Source organism: Numenius arquata, chromosome 8 (assembly GCF_964106895.1).
Source record: "Numenius arquata chromosome 8, bNumArq3.hap1.1, whole genome shotgun sequence".
Classification (NCBI taxonomy): Eukaryota; Metazoa; Chordata; class Aves; order Charadriiformes; family Scolopacidae; genus Numenius; species Numenius arquata.
The window spans coordinates 26,113,159-26,133,179 of NC_133583.1; the positions used below are offsets into that span (position 1 = coordinate 26,113,159).

General features: G+C 56.5%; 2 protein-coding genes and 1 non-coding gene across 3 annotated transcripts in view; 2 read left to right on the top strand and 1 right to left on the bottom strand.

Annotated features, from left to right (window-relative positions):
* HYDIN (HYDIN axonemal central pair apparatus protein) overlaps positions 1–7,435 on the top strand; it is a 177,276-nt gene extending 169,841 nt beyond the window's left edge. Inside the window, exons 78-85 of the mRNA XM_074151752.1 lie at positions 272–552; positions 887–1,106; positions 1,881–2,093; positions 3,028–3,191; positions 3,486–3,636; positions 4,006–4,236; positions 6,261–6,485; positions 6,971–7,435. Of these exons, the coding sequence (XP_074007853.1) occupies positions 272–552; positions 887–1,106; positions 1,881–2,093; positions 3,028–3,191; positions 3,486–3,636; positions 4,006–4,236; positions 6,261–6,485; positions 6,971–7,435 (1,950 nt within the window). The remainder of the gene's footprint in view (positions 1–271; positions 553–886; positions 1,107–1,880; positions 2,094–3,027; positions 3,192–3,485; positions 3,637–4,005; positions 4,237–6,260; positions 6,486–6,970) is intronic.
* Positions 7,436–7,672: 237 nt separating this feature from the next.
* The window catches only part of VAC14 (VAC14 component of PIKFYVE complex), a 71,552-nt gene continuing 59,203 nt past the window's right edge, over positions 7,673–20,021 (top strand). The window contains exons 1-6 of the mRNA XM_074151867.1: positions 7,673–7,838; positions 12,593–12,743; positions 16,455–16,622; positions 17,309–17,371; positions 18,292–18,399; positions 19,782–19,891. Coding sequence (XP_074007968.1) covers positions 7,735–7,838; positions 12,593–12,743; positions 16,455–16,622; positions 17,309–17,371; positions 18,292–18,399; positions 19,782–19,891 — 704 coding nt within the window. The 5' untranslated portion in view covers positions 7,673–7,734. The remainder of the gene's footprint in view (positions 7,839–12,592; positions 12,744–16,454; positions 16,623–17,308; positions 17,372–18,291; positions 18,400–19,781; positions 19,892–20,021) is intronic.
* On the bottom strand, positions 11,194–11,264 carry TRNAG-GCC (transfer RNA glycine (anticodon GCC)). The gene has a single exon. It is a non-coding gene; the product is annotated as a tRNA-Gly (tRNA).

Below are 20,021 nucleotides of genomic sequence, written 5' to 3' on the forward strand. Positions count from 1 at the left end.
CACACATGCTAGGATGCGGCCACCTATGTTAGATATGGAAAGGTAATCTTTAAAGACCAAGAGTTACAGCTCTCTTGGAGCTCCCTTGAAATTCCTTTGGAAGACATAGCCCAGCTCACCGTGGACACATCACAGGAAAATACCTTTGGTACCTAGGGATGCGTACTAGGGGATGATGTTGATGAGGACAGAATAGGAATTGGAAGGCTCTGTGGGAGGATTTACAGCTCAGTTGCCAGAGGAAATATTCTCCACTCATTTCTTTGGGCAGGTTCTCTGCTTGAACCCCATCAGTGAACTAAGCCTGAAGCCCAAAGGAGACACATGTAGAGTGGAGGTGAACTTCTCCCCAAAGTGCCGCATCCAGCCTTTCACTGAAGAAGTGATGATGGAGTGCAACGGCCTGGTGCGCTCCCTCTTCATGGTGCGGGGCTCCTGCCAGGGCATCCAAGTGAGCTTGGACCAGGATCACCTCAGCTTTGGAGCGGTGGTGCAGCACAGCTACACGTCCCGGAACATCATCATGCAGAACACGGGCGACATAGGAGTCAAGTAATGCAAAACTCTGTCCTCTCTGAGGGCTTGGATGAGGGTTGGATGGAGTTGTAGCTTGCTCAGATAGTAGTAGTTCTCTGCTTTTCCATCCCACTGGAGAGTGGGCTGTGCAGCCCAGGCCCTGGAAGTTAGCAATGGATAACAACCAAAGGCTTGTTTAGAGATGGATGAAGCTGAGTCCTGTCCAACCTGAAGCCTTGTTGCCAGGTGACTCGGCATCATGCCTAAGATTTGGTGGAAAAGTTCACGAGAGACTTAGAAACAGCAAATTGGGTTCACAGCCTCCCAGTTGCTAACCCTTCCTTCCTGTCCTTTTGCTTTCCTTGGCAAGGTTTGAGTGGGACATCAAGAGCTTCAAGCCAGATTTCTCCATCAGCCCCGCAAAGGGTTACATCTCCCCAGGAATGGACGTCCCCTTCGTTGTGACCTTCCGCCCCTCTAAGCTGAGCCATTCTATCCAGTACAAGGGCCTGCAGTGCTTCATCCAGGGCGGCGAGCCGCTGCGGCTGACGCTGGCAGGGTGCTGCATGGAGACCCCTGCGACCAAAGAGGTAACCGAAGCCCAGACAGGATGGGTCCCCCCCATTATCCCACCATTTGCACCACTTCTCTGCCAGGGCAGGGACTGGAGGACACTTGCATGCAGGATTCCCAAAATATCTAAGCCCTGTTTTTGTCTTCCTCCCCTATTAAAGGTGCTGCTCCTCCAGCAAGCACGTTGGCAGTCCTGGCTCTGCACTTGCAGCACTATGGCCATGGGGACACCCCACAGGGCTCTTCTGAGACCCTCCCCACAGATTGTCACCCAGCTGCACCCACAGTATTGCACCCACAGCCACACTCTTCCTCCCTGTCGGGGCAGGGGACGGCTCTCAGCACTAGGAGTGGGCAAGGCATTTGCATCCAGCTCCTGGGGTTCAGGGATGCAGCGTGGAGGACTCCTGGCCCCCCCGGGCGTTCCAGGAGGCTACAACTGGGAGGTGTTGGCTCTTGCTCCCAAAAGAGAGGCAGAGATGCTCTTTAGCCTGCCCATGAAGGGGCTGCAGGTCTTGTCCTTGCACAGGAGAGAGATCCTTTCAGGACATCCCATTTTCTTTCTCCCCTCCTTGGGAGAACCAGCCTGCGAAACACTCGTTCCTCTCCCTTCTTGAAGAACCAACGACTTGATTTACACCAAAAGTTGTGGTTCAAATGGAAATTTTGGATGTGACAGGGAAAAGCTGCTCCCTGTGCCCCAGAGCCTGGTGTAGAGCTAGTCGGGGTCTGCGAGAGTGGAAAGGGTTCCTCGGTATGACCAAAGCAGCCTCTGTGCTCCTCTGTTGCAGACAGTGACTTTCGCCTGCGACGTGCGCGAGAAGCACAGCCAGACCATCCTCCTGTCCAACCCGAGCAATGAGGCCTGGACCCTGCAGCCTGTCATTGAGGGGACACACTGGAAGGGGCCTGAATTTTTCCATCTAGAGGCCAATCAACAAAACAAGCCCTACAAGATCACTTACAAACCCCAAACCATGACCTCCGAGAACAACAAGCATCAGGTGCGCGAGCTGTGCCAGAGTGCTGACCCTCACAGTGTGACCCTCGTAACTCACCTCGGTTTGGGCAGAACGTTGGATGAGATGACCTTCAGAGGCCCCCTCCAAGCTGAAATTGTCCTGTGAATCCTGTGTTGGAAGCTGGGGTTTTTGGTGGCTAGAGGCCAGGTGTAAGGAAAGTTCAGGTGGGAAGTCTTGGACTGGCTACTAAATGTATTTTAGCAGCTAACCGAAAAAAAACCAGGTTGTCTGAAAGTCCAGGAAATGAAATTTGTTCTGTGCAGCCCTGGGATGTTGGGGGAAGGAGCTCAGAGACCCCCGTGCTCAGCCCTGTGGGCTGCACGGGTTCCCCAAGCCCTGGGCATGTCCACTTCTGCCAGCATGGCCCTGCTGGGGTCCTTTGGCAGCGTGCAGGGAAGAAGAGGGGCTGAAGCTGCCCTGCCATTTCTCAGTGCACCCCTTGCCGTGAGCAGCCTGGTGGGAAATGACACAGAAGTCTCTCTTTACATCACCTTTGGCATTGCTGGAGCTTTGGAAAGAGCCTTTCCCGCAGGTCTCAGGGCGGGCAGGTGGGGGGGACTGTCCCCTCTGTTTCCATGGGGCAGTATTTTCTGAGACACACCAGGGACAAGCTCTTAAATCAAGGGGGGTGAGGGGTGTGAGTTCAGAAGGGCTCTGGGGTGCTGGAGTCCTTCTCCTGCTCCAGCTGACCTTACACCACGCCAGAATTTAGGCCAGAGTGGAGGCAGGGCTCAGTCTCCAGGACGCTCAGCAGATCTGTGCCCTGTAGGGTTGCGTATGTATGTTCAGCATCTCTTTAATGTACAGCCCAGCATGAAGAGTCCTGCAGTCTTAAGACATGGGACTGTCTGGGTGTGCTTGAAAGCCAGTAACTGGTCTGGACAGAGAGCTCACTTATCCTATTTCTCATCTCTAGGGCTCCATCTTCTTCCCATTGCCAGATGGGACAGGCTTGTACTACCTCCTGCAAGGGACTGCTGAGGCCCCAAAGTGTTCAGGGACCATTTTTCGGGAGGTACCATGTAGGACTTCCTACACCGAGATCATCCCCGTCTCCAACTGGCTGAACAGACCACAGAGGTGAGTCCAGGCCAGGAAGTCTCATCCCACCAGCAATCCCTGCAGACATTCCATTCCCTGGAAGCTCCTTCCTGCAAGCTTTTCGCTCTCCTTGGCCATTTCTGGCCATAGGTGTCTGGGATCGCACTACCCGCGTTCTGCCTGTGCAGACCCATCCTGGAGGGCTTTCCTCCAAGGTGGATGAGTGCCTCCCTCTGCCTGAGGCACCGAGAGGGGCTGTGTTGTACCCCCACATGATGGGTATCCTATGGGAGCCCTTCCTGTTGACTTTCACCGCATCCTTCTTGCCCACAGGTTCCTCGTGGTGGTGGACATACTCAAACCAGAAAACCTAGAAAGCAGCTCTGTGCTGCAGGGGCTGGATTACATCGACGTGCCAAGCTCTGCCACGAAGGACTACAAACTCACCTTCTTCTCCTACAAGGAAGGAGTCTTCAACACAATGGTAAGTGTGGACACCGGGCTGTGGGAGCCCTTCAAGGAGCTGTTGGCTCACTGAGAAGCTCCACGCCTGCTTCCATACCTCCACGTGCCCACTGGTGGGGTTGGACATGTCATAGGTGGGTGCTGAACAGTTCACACACATCAGTCTCTGTGAGGGTCCTGTCGGGGGCTGCGAAACACAGGAGGGTCAGGACATTGGGGAGGGTATCAAGCAGAAATACCACACGTGCTTTCCCTGGTCTTGCACTCTTCCTTGGTGGCTGCTTACGGCCATTCTTGGAGGTAGGGCGCTGAGCTTTGGGCGGGCTTAGCACAGCTGGTATGTTTTTATGTGCAAAAGGACCAGTGCTTCCCTTTTTCTCTGATTCAGGTGACCTTCCTCAACGAGGTGACCAAGGAGTACTTGTTCTACATGGCGACTTTCAAGGCCACCGCTTCAGGACCCATCAGCACCATTGAAATGAGCACCGCTGTTCGGCAGAGAGTGTCTTCCACCGTCAAGGTCGACAACCCTCTGCCTGTCCCTGTGACGTTTGCCATAGACTGCAAAGTGCCCGACGTCAGTGTCCCCCCGTATTTCACTGTTCCCGCACAGTCAGAGGTAGGTGCAAAGCTCGTCCAGTATGTTCCCCTCTCACGGAATCACGGAATCACAGAATTGTCAGAGTTGGAAGAGACCTCTAGAGATCATCTAGTCCATCTCCCCTGCCAAAGCAGGGTTGCCCAGAGCACATCACTCAGGACTGCATCCAGGCGGGTCTTGAAGATCTCCAGAGAAGGGGACTCCACCACCTCCCTGGGCAGCCTGTTCCAGGGCTCTGCCACCCTCACCGGAAAGAAGTTTCTCCTCATATTTGAATGGAACTTCCCATGTTCCAGCTTGTGCCTGTTGCCCCTTGTCCTGTCACTGGCAACCACTGAAAAGAGTCTGGCTCCCTCCTCCTTCAACCCACCCTTTAGGTACTTGTAAGCATTAATAAGGTCTCCCCTCAGCCTTCTCTTCTCCAGGCTAAAGAGTCCCAGCTCTCTCAGCCTTTCCTCATCAGGGAGATGCTCCAATCCCTTAATCATCTTAGTTGCCCTTCGCTGGACTCTCTCCAGTAGTTCCCTGTCTCTCTTGAACTGGGGAGCCCAGAACTGGACGCAGTATTCCAGTTGTGGCCTCAGCAGTGCAGAGTAGAGGGGGAGAATGACCTCCCTCGACCTACTGGCCACACTCTTCCCTACACAGCCCAGGATCCCATTGGCCCTCTTGGCAGCAAGGGCTCTCCCTGCAGTCTTTCTGGCAGTGGGTGCTCTTGAAAGGTGATGCCCTACACGAACCGTCTGAGGCTTCTTTCCAAGGGGTGACAGCCCTGGAGAGGAAAGCAGCGTGTGAGAATAACCCTAGCAGGAATCACCCTGCGCTGCTGGAGTCTGCCATGCTACCCCTTGTGGTATGACCCCACCAGGCCGCACGTAGCAGGTCATTGTGCCACATGCTCCTTATTTAGTTGGGGGTATTTTCAGTTTAGAGCGGCTGCAGGGCATGCCAAACCTTGTTTGTGCAAACACCCAGGATGTTTGCAGCCTGGATTGATAGAAGCTGTTGTGAGCCCTGGGGGAAGACAGGGGGGCATTTTAGGGTGGGAAGCTCCTGGGATAGTGCTGGAGGGCTCTCAGGTGTTGGGGTGTCGTGGTTTCGGCCTAATTTACCAAAACCAGACCAACAGATGGCCCTTTCCCCCTCTTTCTGCCCCCCCAAAAGAGGAGAGAGGAGGAGAAAGAGATAAGGAGATTCAGAAGTTTAGAATGAACTAAACTACTTTAATGAAGAATTAATATTAAAATAAAAATAAAGAAGAAAATAATGAAATAGATACAATATATACAAAACCGTATCAAGCTCCCAGGATGACAGTCACGTCACTGGCAGGCACTGGGGAAGTCCCAGACTGGACTCAGCGATGGATGGGAACTGGATCCCAGCTCTGGAGTCAGGAACACAGGGATCGGGATCAAAGGCAGATGAACAGACAGAGTCCTCTCTGGATGTCGGCCATCGCAGGAAGGGAGCTGACCCTTTGATCGCTCAGCCTTTATCCTGAGCATGGGGCAGATGGGATGGAATACCCCAGTTGGTCAGGTTTGGGTCACCTCTCCTGTCCACTCCTCCCCACCGATGTGACCCCTCTACGTTTTTCCGTTTCCGACCCTCTAAGGGGGCAAATAACAAAATTGGCTGCCCTTGGTTGTTACAGCGATAAGTATAAGCAAGGGCCTCTCGGCACACCATCCCTTGGCATGGAGCACAAACATTGGGCTTATCATTCTGAGAACGAGCAGTTTCTCCACAATATGCCGTTAATTTCAGAGAGTTAGAGGAGGCCTAGCTAGGATGTAAAGTTACAGAACAGAAAATTGGTTCGGTTTTACTTCAAACCGGGACATGGGGACAGTCTCCCAAGCGAACTGTCCCCCAGATGCAGCAAGGCTCAGCCCCAGAGAGAGGGAGTTAGAGTGAGGGAGGGTGCTGGGTTTCCTTCCAGCAACATGTGAGCACACCAGCGACCAAATTCCCCCATCCCAGACCCTGCCTTTCCCATCTCTGCCTGACCCAGTAGCTTTTCGCTTCGTTCCTCCCAGGCCGACCTTGACTTTGAGTACCAGCCCATGAAAATGGGTGAAAGCATCGGGCGCCTGGTGCTCCAGAGCAGCGACTTGGGCTCTTTCTACTACAACCTGCACCTCAAAGCCACCACGAACAGGCCAGAGAAGCCCCTCCACTTCTGCACCACGCTGGGCTCCAGTCAAACCATCACCACCAAAATCATGAATTATGCCCGACAGAAGACAGACTATCTCCTCCAGGTGAGCCCAGCCTGCCCCAGGCCCTTGCTGGGAGGCAACTCATCTGGCCAGCATCAGCCCTCTCCTTTGAGGGATCCTGTCCCTCTTGGCTGGCATCGCCAGGATGGCCATGTGAGCCCAGGCGTCTTTCCGCCAATGCTGGGCTTGTCCCCAGCTGGACTGTCCTTGCTTGCAGACCCCTCTCTGCTACCCTCATTGGAGCTGCTTTTGCAGGTTCCATGGTGCCTGGGCTTCCACCTTAACCCTCAGCTCTGGGTGGGAGGGGTGTCTCTTGGGGTTTGGGTGCAGGGTTGTCCCCAGTTGGCAGCCCCTATGGCCATCCGTCATGGGCACCCACCAGGGGTATAGTGTAGGGGGGGAAAAGGTGCAGCGACAGGCAAGGGACAGGGACCCTGGCCAACGTGATGGCGGGGGGGGGACACCTTTGGTGCTGGCTCTGCTTTTGTGACTTGCCCCCGCCATGGTCTCTTCTGTCCCCGGTGCAGACCAACAGCCCCGACTTCCAGACGGAGAAGACCATCAGCGTGGCTCCCGCCAGCCCGGGGGGCTCGGAGGTGAGCGTGGAGGTGACCTACGAGCCCTGCCAGCTGGGTGAAGCCAGGGCCACGCTGCAGCTCTCCTCCCCGCTGGGGGGGGAGTACAGCATCCCCCTCTTCGGCCTTGCCCTCCTGCCCAAGCCCCAGGGCCCCTTCCTCATCAAGGCCGGCGGCACCACCACCATCCCCTTCAAGAACGTCTTCCTCCAGCCCACGGCCTTCCATTACACGGTGGAGCACCCAGCTTTCGCTGTCAAGGCCCCCGAGAGCCTGCGCCCCAAGAAGACGACCTTCATCACCGTCTCCTTCGAGGGGGGCCTGGTCCCCATCACCAGCAAGATGGTGGTGTCCTGCCCCGGGGGAGGCGGCCTCTCCTGGGTCTACTACCTCCGGGGCCTTCCACCTCAGAAATGACCTCGTGCCGGCCCCCCCCCCCCCCCGTTAATTAACTGAGGGGGAGGGGGGGGGAGTAATTAACTCCGTAGCGATCCGTTTGGAATAAACCCAGGAATAAACCCCTAATTGTGGGGGGGGGCGGTGTTGAGGTGGCCTCCGCGCCGCGAGGGGCCGCTGTGCGGCGGGGCGGGGTCGGGTCACGTGGGCGGGCCGGGGATCACGTGAGAGGGCCGGGAGGGTCACGTGGCCGCCGGTGGCGGCGGCGGCGGCGAGGAGGGGAGGGGGAGGGAAAGGGAGAGGGACGGGACGGCGGGGCCATGAACGCCGAGCGGGACCTGGCGCCGCTGGCGCCCAGCGTGGTGCGGGCGCTGAACGACAAGCTGTACGAGAAGAGGAAGGTGGCGGCCCTGGAGATCGAGAAGTGAGAGGCGGCGGGGGAAGGAGAGGAGGATTGCCGGGAACCGGGGCGGGGGGGAGGAACGGGGGCGGTGCCGGTGCCGGCTACCCCGGTGGAGACCGGCCTGCCGCCCCGGGGAGGGGGGCCTGGGGCTACCTGCAGCCCCCGGGTGGTGGGAGCCGGCGCGGGATGGTGGGGGGCGGGTGGGGGTCCCGCCGTGCACCCGTGGGTCCGGCGGCGGGAGGGGAGCGGCTCGGTTCCCCGGTGGGGCTTCGGGGGGAGGGGGTCACCCCCGGGGGATCTGGAAGGGTCCGGGTTCACCTGCAGGGGGAAGGGGTCATCTCGGGGGGACCTGGGGGGTCTGGTGGGAAGGGGCCACCCCGCAGGGACGCGGAGGCTCCCGTGGGAAAGGGTCACCCCCGGGGGACACAGAGAGTCCGGGGGAAGGTGTCATCTCCTGGGTGGGAAGGGGTCAGCCCGGGGGGTCTGGGGCACCGGTGGCCGGGAGCCCCAGGGGAGGGGCAGAGGTGCAGTGGCGACCCTGTCAGGGGACAGTGCCTGGGCAGGAGGGGATGTCCCCTAGAGCCACCCTGTGCCACCCATCCCTGCGCCACCGGCCGCCGGAGTTTGTCCCTGAGTCCTTCAGTGTCTGGGCTCGAGTAGGGACCCGGGTGCTGTCCCCAGCGAGCCCCTCGCAGGACACCCCGTGTGACGGTAGGTCCCCGGTGCCACCGGGGACTCCGGTGGGAGCAGCATCGCTTTAGGAACTCAAGAGAAACGTGGCGCTTGCTCCTCTGCCAGGCTCGTGGAGGTGGCCAGCTCCGTGCCCGGCCCTGCCCCTGGCTGGGGGACACCAGGGTCCTGCCGTGCCCGTCAGCCTGGGGTCATCGCCTCGTGGTGCCGTGCCACGGTGCCTTTCTTCCTGCGTCACCTCCCTCTCAGCACAGCTTTCAGAGCACCCCAGGCGAAGGTCTGCTGGCGTGGCCACGTCCCCTCTAGTGTTGTCCCTGCGTGTCTTGTCACTCTCATTTGGGTGCTCTTTGCTGCTCCGGGCCACAGCTTTGCCCGGGAAGGGTTGTGTCCTACCCAGGCACTGATCCTGATCACTCCGCTCATGGAGGAGATGTGAGGTGTCCCCTTGAGGGACAGCCCAGCACAGGGCTGGGAAGGACGATGGAAGCTGCTGGGTGAAATTAAGGTGGGAGATGTGGTTATGGTGAGCCCGGGAGGGGAGCGGCCACCAGGGACATGGGGATGGAGCCGCTCTGCTGAGGGTTTGGAGGGAGATGTGGGAGGGGTGTGGGGTGGGGGCTTTGAAAGAGGAGGGTCCCATGTGGGAGGGTACATGAGGGCAAGTTTGCTGATGATACAAAACTGGGAGGGGTGGTTGCCACACCGGAAGGCTGTGCCACCATACAGTGAGACCTGGACAGGCTGGAGAGTTGGGCAGATAGGAACCTGATGAACTTCAACAAAGGCAAGTGTAGGGTGCTGCACCTGGGGAGGAATAACCCCCTGCACCAGGACAGGTTGGGGGCTGACCTGCTGGAGAGCAGCTCTGAGGAGAAAGACCTAGGAGTCCTGATGGACAATAGGATGACCATGAGCCAGCAATGGGCCCTTGTGGCCAAGAAGGCCAATGGCATCCTGGGGGGCATCAGGAAGAGTGTGACCAGCAGGTTGAGGGAACTCATCCTCCCCCTCTGCTCTGCCCTGGGGAGGCCCCATCTGGAGCACTGGGTCCAGTTCTGGGCTCCCCAGTTCAAGAAGGACAGGGAACTGCTGGAGAGGGGACAGCAGAGGGCTACAAAGATGATGACCCTGGAGCATCTCTCTGATGAGGAGAGGCTGAGGGACTTGGATCTTTTTAGTCTGGAGAAGAGAAGGCTGAGGGGGGATCTGATCAATGCCTATAAATACTTAAAGGGAGGGTGTCAGGAGGATGGGGCCGGTCTTTTTTCAGTGGCGCCCAGGGATAGGACAAGAGGAAATGGGCACAAACTGGAACGTAAGAAGTTTCACCTAAACATGAGGAGGAACTTCTTTCCTGTGAGGGTGGCAGAGCCCTGGAAGAGGCTGCCCAGGGAGGTGGTGGAGTCTCCTTCTCTGGAGACATTCCAAACCCGCCTGGACATGTTCCTGTGCAACCTGCTCTGGGTGGACCTGCTTTGGCAGGGGGGGTTGGACTAGATGCTGTCCAGAGGTCCCTTCCAACCTCATGTGATTCTGTGAACAGTGGAGAAAAATGGCTTTTGGGACAGGGTGAGTGTTTGCTCAGGTGCAAAGCCAACACATCCAGCTCCTTCTGCTCCATATCTACCTTTTCTTCATTTTCTGCCTTCCTCACGGGAATAGTTCGTTAAGGGTGGGTTGTGGCAGATGCGCTGCGCTGTGTCTGCACAGCTCCAGCCTCAGGGACGCTTCAGTGCCTGTCCCTTCGCTGCTGCTGGGAGGGGTGATGCTCCTTGTCTTGTTCAGGCAACGTTGCTCGGGGTGATTCTGCCCCAGGAGGGGGGGTTTCGCGGTTGGTTTGGGAGTCTGATTTGGGATCAGGCAGTTGAACCGATTGAGCTGGAAACCCGATTTGGGAAGAATACGAGGAGGAGGAAGGCAAGGGCCAGCCCTTTCTGCGGATACAGGAATTTATAGCAGCTTAAACCCATCGCAGAATGGCTCCAGCACCGTCTCTCCCGTGTCTACAGCATCAAGCGAGGGGGGACCTCCTCGTCCTCTGGCCGGTGACATGGGAGCAGCTTCCGCTGCCCATGGACTCCAACGCTGCCCATAGCTTTTCCCTGCCTTTCGCCTCGTTAGTTAAATCTTGAGCCCTTTCCGCTTTTGAAGGAAGACTGTAAAAGGCTCTGTTCGTTAAATCTAGGCAGCAAAAGGATCACCCCAGCGGTCCGTGCTTTTTGAGCTCGGTGTGTTCCTCCTGCTGGGGTGGGACTGGAGGTGGAGCCCTTTGCCCTAAAGCAGCTGGTTGTGAGAGTGGGTCAGGCTGGAACTGCTGGAGAACTCAGCTTCGGAGTGGGCAGAGCAAGTGAGGAGCTGCGGGGTGTCCCCAGGGAGAGAGGGGGCAGCTGCAGGGTGAAAACAGAGCTGATGCTAATCATTTTTTTTTTTTGGGGGGGGGGGAAGTTCATAAATGTCTCCTGTGACGATTTTCTTGGATTATAAAGTAGTTCCTGGCTGGTGGCAGAGAGAGCAGCGCGAGATTCAGTCTAGTGCCAGAAAAAATCCCTGCATGGAATTAGGTAGCGGAAGCTTTTGCAACTTCATTGAAGACTTAAGGTAAAGTTTCTTATTTAGGCTGGGATATGGAGGTGCCTGGGTCCACCTTATGGGCAGAAGTCAAGGAAAAAAGTGGGAAAAATGCTGCTGCATTGGCCGGGAATCGAACCCGGGCCTCCCGCGTGGCAGGCGAGAATTCTACCACTGAACCACCAATGCTCCAGCTGTGGGCAGCTGCCTGCACAGCTGGCTGCACAGCTGCCTGCGCCTCCCCAGCTGGCCGGTGGCCCTGCCGCAGGGAAATCTGGGGCTGAAGGGCCAGTTGGGGAACCCGGGACCTGGAAGAGGTTGCGTGGGCTGGAGCGGGACTACAGGTCTCTTCGTTACAGCCTGGCTGATGTGTTAATTATCTCCAGGTAACGAGCCGCGAGGTTCTGAGGAGGAGCAGGTATTGCATGTGGGAGCTTTCTCTGCTTTTTGTTAGGACTTGGGCTGTAAAATAGAATCACGGAATGGTTTGGGTTGGAAGGGACCTTAAAGCCCATCCAGTGCCACCCCCTGCCCTGGGCCACCAGACCAGGTTGCTCCAAGCCCTCTCCAACCTGGCCTTGAACAACCCCTCCAGGGATGGGGCAGCCACAGCTTCTCTGGGGACGATGTCAGCTGAAGCAACGTGCGGGTGGCTGCGGGGGTCCAAAATCATGGTGCTGGGCGTGCATCACGTTGGCAGCAGTTCCCCACCGAGCCACCAGCGCTCCTGGTGTGTGCCCAGCGGGTCTCTGCTGCCATCTTCTGTCATGCCTGGGGTAAACGGGGGCTGGGGGTTCCTGAAGGCTGTCGGAGGCTGCAGGCTGGGAGCTGCTGTTGGACGTGAGTGGGGAAGAGTTCTGGTTTCACTTGCGAGTTCCCTGTTTCGGTACTGCGTTCCCCGGCACTTATCATGGCCGAAAATCTGTTTCTGACCACGGCAGGGAGCTGAGCCCCTGAGCTTTTGTATCATGCAGAATCTAAAACTGTGTCCAGTTTTGGGCACCTGACTCCAGGAAAGACCTTGAGGGGCTGGGCAACGGAGCTGGTGAGGGGTCTGGAGCACAAGCCTCATGAGGAGCGGCTGAGGGAGCTGGTGGTGTTCAGCCTGGAGAAAAGGAGGCTGAGGGGAGACCTTCTCGCTCTCTACAACTCCCTGAAAGGAGGGTGTAGCCAGCGGGAGGTCGGTCTCTTCTCCCAAGTCACAGGCGATGGGACAAGAGGAAACGGCCTCAAGTTGCTCCAGGGGAGGTTCAGAATGGATATTGGGGAAAATTTTCTACACCGAAAGGGTTGTCAAGCATTGGAACAGGCTGCCCAGGGCAGTGGTGGAGTCACCATCCCTGGAGGGGTTTAAAAGCCGGGCAGACGTGGTGCTGAGGGACATGGGTTAGTGGTGGGTTTGGCAGTGCTGGGTTGATGGTTGGACTCGATGATCTGAAAGGTCCCTTCCAACCCGGGTAATTCTATGATTTCACGATTCTAAAACCCCCTGGGTTCTTTCCTCTTGTCTCCCCCAGGCTGGTGCGAGAGTTCGTGGCTCAGAACAACACGTCTCAAATCAAACACGTCATCCAGATCCTCTCGCAGGAGTTCGCCCTCTCCCAGCACCCCCACAGCCGCAAAGGGGGGCTCATTGGCCTGGCCGCTTGCTCCATCGCCCTGGGGAAGGTAGGTGCAGGCTGGTGGGGGTTTTTTTTTGGCTTGCGCGGGATGCGGTGGGAGAACGGAGCCTCCTCCTGGGTCAGTGTGATGGGGAGACTTGGGTTGGTGGCCCTGGCTGCTCCCTACATTGTGTTTGAGTGTCCCCATCGCACCCGGCCGTGTCCTTCAGGCACGGGAGCGCTTTCTGCTACAAAAGAGAATTTCTCTTCCTCAGTTTTTTCACCATCTGTAGATTTTTTTCAAGATTAAGGCAGTTTTTGTGGGGGTGTAACATTGCCCTCCTGAATATTTTTTTTTTTTTTTTTTTCAAATCTTGGCGTTTCAACTGACCTAAGTGATGTTTTGTTCACCTTGGCTGATCCAATGGTCACAAACAGTCTCTTCCACAAAAGCAGATCCTCTTTTTTTTGTTTTCTGGCCTGAAATTTTCCTTCCCCGTATGTCCTTCCTCTCGGCAGTTACGGTTGGGGTTTTTTTTGGTGTCTCTGTATAGGGATCTGTAACCTTGAAATCCCAGTCCCTGCTGACAAACTTGCCTTTTCCCAGTAAGGAAAGCTGGGGTCCCTAAACGCTCCCCCCACCGTGCAAGTGTATCACAGAATCACGTGGGGTTGGAAGGGACCTCTGGAGATCATCTCCTCCAACCCTCCTGCCAGAGCAGGTCCACCTAGAGCAGGTCCCACAGGAACGTGTCCAGGCGGGTTTGGAATGTCTCCAGAGAAGGAGACTCCACACCCTCCCTGGGCAGCCTCTTCCAGGTCTCTGCCATCCTCACAGGAAAGAAGTTCCTCCTCATGTTTAGGTGAAACTTCTTACGTTCCAGTTTGTGCCCATTTCCTCTTGTCCTGTCAATCGAGGTTTAACAGTCTTCTGCTGCTCCTGGGTCAGAGACAGGCTGAGAGAGCTAGGGTTGTTCAGCCTGGAGAAGAGAAGGCTCCAGGGAGACCTCATAGCAGCCTTCCAATGTCTGAAGGGAGCCTCCAGGAGAGCCAGAGAGGGACTCTTTGTCAGGAGATGTAGTGACAGGACAAGGGGTAATGGTTTTAAGTTGGAAGAGGGGAGATTAAGATTAGATATTAGGAGGAAATTCTTTGCTGTGAGGGTGGTGAGAGCCTGGCCCAGGTTGCCCAGAGAAGCTGTGGCTGCCCCATCCCTGGAGGGGTTTAAGGCCAGGCTGGATGGGGCTTTGAGCAACCTGGTCTGGTGGGAGGTGTCCCTGCCCAGGGCAGGGGGGCTGGAACTCGATGATCTTTAAGGTCCCTTCCAACTCTAACCATTCTATGATTCTATGGGTCGCACCATGGCATCTCCCTGGCCGTGGTTTCAGTGTGTCTGTCCATCCTCTGTCTCCAGCAGCTGGACAAGACTCAGCGGGTTGAGTGCTAATTGGTCTTAACAGAGCTAAGAGGCCCCAGCTCTTCCATCTCCCTCCCAGCTGGCTCAACCAGCTCCGGCAGCACGGGCAGGGGCTTTGGGAAGGTGTTAGGCTGATGCCCCTCACATGGGAAGTTGGCTGACTTCTATCCCGATTAAGGTCTTTCTCTGTAACTTCCCTCTCATTAACAAGAAGGAGCTCAGTAAGTTGCCTCCAGGGCTGTGCCAGGGCAGCCGGATGCCCGTGGAGGGGAGCACGGACCCTGCGGGCTCACGGCTCCGTCGGGCTGTTGAGTCAAACCGTGCGGCTGGTTTGTGAAATCCCCCGCAAGGGAAGGAGGAGTTTTGCTCCGTAGTATGTCAAAGAAAGCAGAGGGCTCGGGCAGAGCAGGCTGTGCCTGTTGGAAGAACTACAAGGTAGATTTTAATCCATTTATTCCTCTTCTAACGAGAGTCGTGATTGGTCTGAGCAGGTTCTTCGAAGCCTGATGGCTTTTATTCGAACTGCTTTTACGCTGAGGGCTTCTGAGCAGCGCTCCTGGCTTCGTCCTCTTGCTAAAGTCTCTTTGCAAAACCCCCCTCCCCGGGATCCTACACAGCACAGGGACAGTCACTCTGTCCTGCTGGAGCTGCCCGTGCAGCTGGCTCTGGGGGTGGAGGAGTTGGGTTTGGTGGCCTTGAGGGGCCCGTGATAAAACTTGGAGTTGATCTCTGCTAGTCCACCCGTTGTTGACTTTCTTCTTTCCTTGATGCTCAAGAAACAGGAGCCTCTTTCCCCAGAGGAAGGGGTTTTTCATTTCAAAACAAGCCAACCTCCTGCCTCCTCCTCCGGGTTTGTCTGAAACTCCTGCAAAAGTCTTTTGGGCTGGGGGTGGCCTCGTTAATGACTATATTTGCTTGTGGGCAGAGCGAGGGTCAGCCTCTCGTGGCTCTTCCACGATGCACGAGGACAAACTTCAGCACGTAAAATGAATCTCGCCTGGGAATCAGAGCCCTGCAGATGTGTCCAGCTTAGCTGCACCAGCTGTTGTAGATCCTTGTAGCTCCTTCTACGCAGGGTGAAGCTGCCCCTCTGCTCCCCTCTGGGGAGACCCCCCTGCAGGGCTGCCTCCAGCTCTGGGGCCACCAACAGCAGAAGGACACGGAGCTGTTGGAGCAGGGCCAGAGGAGGCCACGGAGATGCTGGGAGTGCTGGAGCCCCTCTGCTGGGAGGACAGGCTGAGAGAGTTGGGGGGGTTCAGCCTGGAGAAGAGAAGGCTCCGGGGAGACCTTAGAGCCCCTTCCAGTCCCTCAAGGGGCTCCAGGAAAGCTGGGGAGGGACTCTGGATCAGGGAGGGGAGCCCTAGGACGAGGGGGAAGGGTTTGACACTGGAAGAGGGGAGATGGAGATGAGATGTGGGGAAGAACTTCTTTGCTGTGAGGGTGGTGAGAGCCTGGCCCAGGATGTCCAGAGAAGCTGTGGCTGCCCCATCCCTGGAGGGGTTCAAGGCCAGGTTGGAGGGGGCTTGGAGCAACGTGGTCTGGTGGGAGGTGTCCCTGCCCAGGGCAGGGGGTGGGACTGGGTGAACTATAAGGTCTCTTCTAATTCTAATCGATGACCACGGTTGAGCTGGTGTTTCTGGAGACAACAGGGCAGACAGATGCTTTGGGGACTGCTGGTTGTCATGTCTTTTTGTGAAGCCTGTATCACCAGCTCCTGACGTTAAAAAGAGTAGCCCAACAGACCAATGGCTTCTTTTCTCAATTGAAGGTGCAGGTGGGCTTGGTCTGTCACTGTCTGGGATGTTCTTCCTGGCAAACCTGGTGGGTTTGTGCTAAAACCAACTGGCGGAGTGGGATAAATCCTGGCCAACGGCTGACTGCTGCGAGGGCTGATGACCACTGGCTTTGGTGGGAATCTCTCCCATCTCCTGCCTGCAGGGCAGAGGGAGGCAGGGACAGATTTCTCTGTGGGCCGGTTTCCAGCAGAGATGAGTGGGAGGCAGCAGGAGGCAGCCCCTCTTGCTTTGAAAGGCACTTGAGCACTTGAATAACTGCCCAGACTTCGTGCATGTCTCCGGGAATCAAAACCAGCCAAGTACAGCTGCAGCGATCATTTCGGTTGCCGGTGTAGGTTCCCTTGAAACAATTTCTCAGCTTGCTCAGGTGATTCTCACTGTACTCGAATAATAAAATCCCATCATTTCAATAATAAAATGCAAAATTCACTAAGAAATCCTGTCCAGCGTAGGTGCACTAAGCCATCCTGTGCCTGAATTTTTGCCGTATGTTCTAGGGCAGCGCCGTCCCTTCCCTCTCCCTGTGGCGTGGTCCTCAGCTAACCAGTCTTCTCCCGTCCCCCAGGACTCTGGGCTCTACCTGAAGGAGCTGATCGAGCCTGTGCTGACGTGTTTCAACGATGCTGACAGTCGGCTGCGCTACTACGCTTGCGAGGCTCTCTATAACATCGTCAAGGTGGCCAGGGGCTCCGTCCTCCCACACTTCAACGTGCTCTTCGATGGCCTCAGCAAGGTGAGAAGTGTCCTCTTAACCCCCATGTGGCTTTTCTTTCCCACACTGGAGAGCTAAGGTTTGTTCCCTAGTCCTCCTCTTCTCTGGGTCAAACCAACCAAGTTGCCCATGGTCTTCTTTCCAGTTAAACTGGTTTGCTTTGACCCAGGCAGGTCTGAGAAGGAGAACAGATATCTGCAGCAGCACAGTGGCCGCTGATGTTGTGGGTGCTGGAGTTTACTGGAAGATACCTTGTTCTCTGTCCTCACCCCCAGGATGTGTTTTACTGCTCCTTGTTGGGTGGTATTAGAAAATGAGGCTGGCAGGACTGCTGCAGGTGGGGTGGCTCTGCAACACTATGGCTTTGTGTGCCCTGTAGGGTCAAAATCACGCCTACACACGCCTGTCTTTCCAGCTTTTCACTGGCAACTTGTATTTCTTTACCACTTGGGAGCGTGGGTGCTGGCCCATTAAAACCTGCTTGGCTGGGGGAGGTGATGGATGCTTGATATTCCTCTTAGGAAGTCTCTCGGGAGAGTTTGTTGGAGCCTGTTGAGGAGTTGGAGATAAAGGGACTTCTCTGTGTCTGTCCCTGTTAATGCCAAAGGAGAGCATCGGTCCCGGGAGCCTGCTGGGAGCTCTGCAGTGGAGCAGGGAGCAGACCTGGGACCCCCTGCTTCAATGGCTTTTGTTTCTGTCCTTCACAGCTGGCTGCTGATCCTGACCCCAACGTCAAAAGCGGTTCCGAGCTCCTCGATCGGCTTCTCAAGGTATTTCTTTTTCCCCCCCTCTGGCAGAGAATCCTTGGCGCGCGCTGCAGACGTCTCCTGGCTGTGGGCATGTGTCGGTCCCCGAGGCCCCAGCTGAGCCCTGTGGTTACTGTCGAAGCGTTTCTTTCACCGGCCGTAGCCTTTTGGATTGGGAGGCTGGTGGCAGCCGGGTTGAGGGGGGTTATCACAGAGCCACGTTTACATTCAGCTCTTGGGAGCTGGGGGCCTGGGGAAGCAAGGTTTTAGTCCGAGCAGGGTTGCGGCCCCGTCCTGGGCAGGAGAAAGGCTGTTCCTTTGCTTTTCCTCTCTTGCCCATGCGAGCTTTGGGGTGGGGAGCTCGGTTGCCCTTCCTGTTTTGCCTCCTGATGGTTTTTTACCCTCCCAGTTCCTTTTCTGCGACTCAGGAGGCGTCCTCCTCGTTAGTGCAGCAGTTAACTCAGTCTCCGCATCGCCTGCTGCAAACCTTCCTGCTGGGAGATCTCTGCTCCCACCACGCCGGTGCGAGAGACGGAGCCGGGAGGCAAAATCCACCCAACGTGTAGGAAGAGCTTGAAAAAAGGAAAGCCAGGGGCCTCTCCCACCCCCTGACGCGTGTGGTCACATCAAAGGTGCTGGCTCTGATGTGCAACGCGCCATTGAAGCGTGACACGGAGATGTTTCCACCCTCCTGTTCAGCCAGGCTGGCTCACAGCAGGCGGGAGCCTCCCTCCCTGGGTCCCGCTCAACGTTAGTCTCTCCCCGAGGGGAATTACTCGCTCATCACCTCAATAAACCGCGTGATTCCTTCTCCCCGGGTCTCCTGACCCATGCGTCAACAGCTTGTCATCTTTTTCCTGTCACGTGTCTTAAAAAAGGCTGGGTGAGGGTGGCCGCGGGGTGGTGGCCGTCCCTCCTAATGCCCTTCTGCTTGGGCTCTGCAGGACATCGTGACGGAGAGCAACCAGTTTGACTTGGTGGGCTTCATCCCGCTGCTACGCGAGAGGATTTACTCCAACAACCAGTATGCCCGCCAGTTCATCATATCCTGGGTAGGTACACACCGTGCCACCTGTGCCTGCCGATCCCAACTCCAAATTACTGCGACCCATGGGCATCCCGTGGCTGGGCAAAGAGCAGATATTCGCAGCGATGTGTGAATTCAGGCGCCTGAATTTGCTTGGGCCTTTTTGGTGTTTGGATTATTTTTATTTTTTTTTCAAGCCAGCAGAGATTTTTTTTTTCCACCTGCTTCTTTAAAATGCCAGCACCCTGTCACCTTGCTGCTGGAGTCACAGGGACATCCTACTGCGCATCTGCCAGTCTGGCTCAGGACGTTGATCACCAAGTTAGAAAATAGGGTGGAAACGTTGCCTGTATATATAGATATACTGTCATCTAGAGGTTTCGCTCTCCCCAGGGACAGTGCCAGACTGTTTTCTGTCACCTGGTGGTGATGGAGGGATGTTGCGAGGTATCTCTACTTGTTTTCTCCTCTTTGTGTGAGGCAGAGCTCTCGGTGCCTGGGAGGGATGTGTCCCTCTGCGCTCTCTCTTCCAGCCCTGCTGTTTTCTGTCCTGGGTCTGCCTGTGAGAGTCTGTGCCGTCGTTCCCGATCCCTGCTCTGTTTTACAGAGCTGTGATTGGAAACGTAGCAGTGCTGCCGACTGAGCTTCCTGTGCTAGCCCGGCTTCTTGCCAAGATGGACAACTCATAAAATCGTAGAATCACAGAATGGTTTGGGTTGGAAGGGACCTTAAAGCCCATCCAGTGCCACCCCCTGCCCTGGGCAGGGACACCTCCCACCAGACCAGGTTGCTCCAAGCCCCCTCCAACCTGGCCTTGAAGCCCTCCAGGGATGGGGCAGCCACAGCTTCTCTGGGCAACCTGGGCCAGGCTCTCACCACCCTCACAGCAAAGAGTTTCTTCCCCACATCGCATCTCCATCTCCCCTCTTTCAGTGTCAAACCCTTCCCCCTCCTTCTAGGGCTCCCCTCCCTGATCCAGAGTCCCTCCCCAGCTTTCCTGGAGCCCCTTGAGGGGACTGGAAGGGGCTCTAAGGTCTCCCCGGAGCCTTCTCTTCTCCAGGCTGAACCCCCCAACTCTCTCAGCCTGTCCTCCCAGCAGAGGGGCTCCAGCCCTCCCAGCATCTCCGTGGCCTCCTCTGGCCCCACTCCAACAGGTCTGTGTCCCTCCTGTGCTGAGGGCTCCAGAGCCCAACACAGTACTCCTGGTGGGGTCTCATCAGAGTGGAGTAGAGGGGCAGAATCGCCTTCCTTGACCTGCTGGCCACACAACTCCATACTGTCCTCCTGTCCTTGCCCCCCCATCCCACACAGCTCTGAATTCCTCAGTATCGGGCCAGATTTGTGCCGCTGATGTTTGTGCACTTCTCCAAAACTCATCTCTTCTTTCTTGTTCCTCCCCTGAGCTAGATCCTGGTCTTAGAGTCCGTGCCTGACATCAACCTCTTGGATTACCTGCCAGAAATCCTGGATGGGCTCTTCCAGATCCTGGGAGACAACAGCAAGGAGATACGGAAAATGTGAGTGGGGCAGCTGGCCCGGCGTGAGAGCTGTGTCTTCCTCGCTGTCTGTCCATCACCCTCTTCATTTGTTTACAATTTTTCTGTATAACGGCAGCAAAACCCCATGTGCGTGGTGGGACATGGAGAA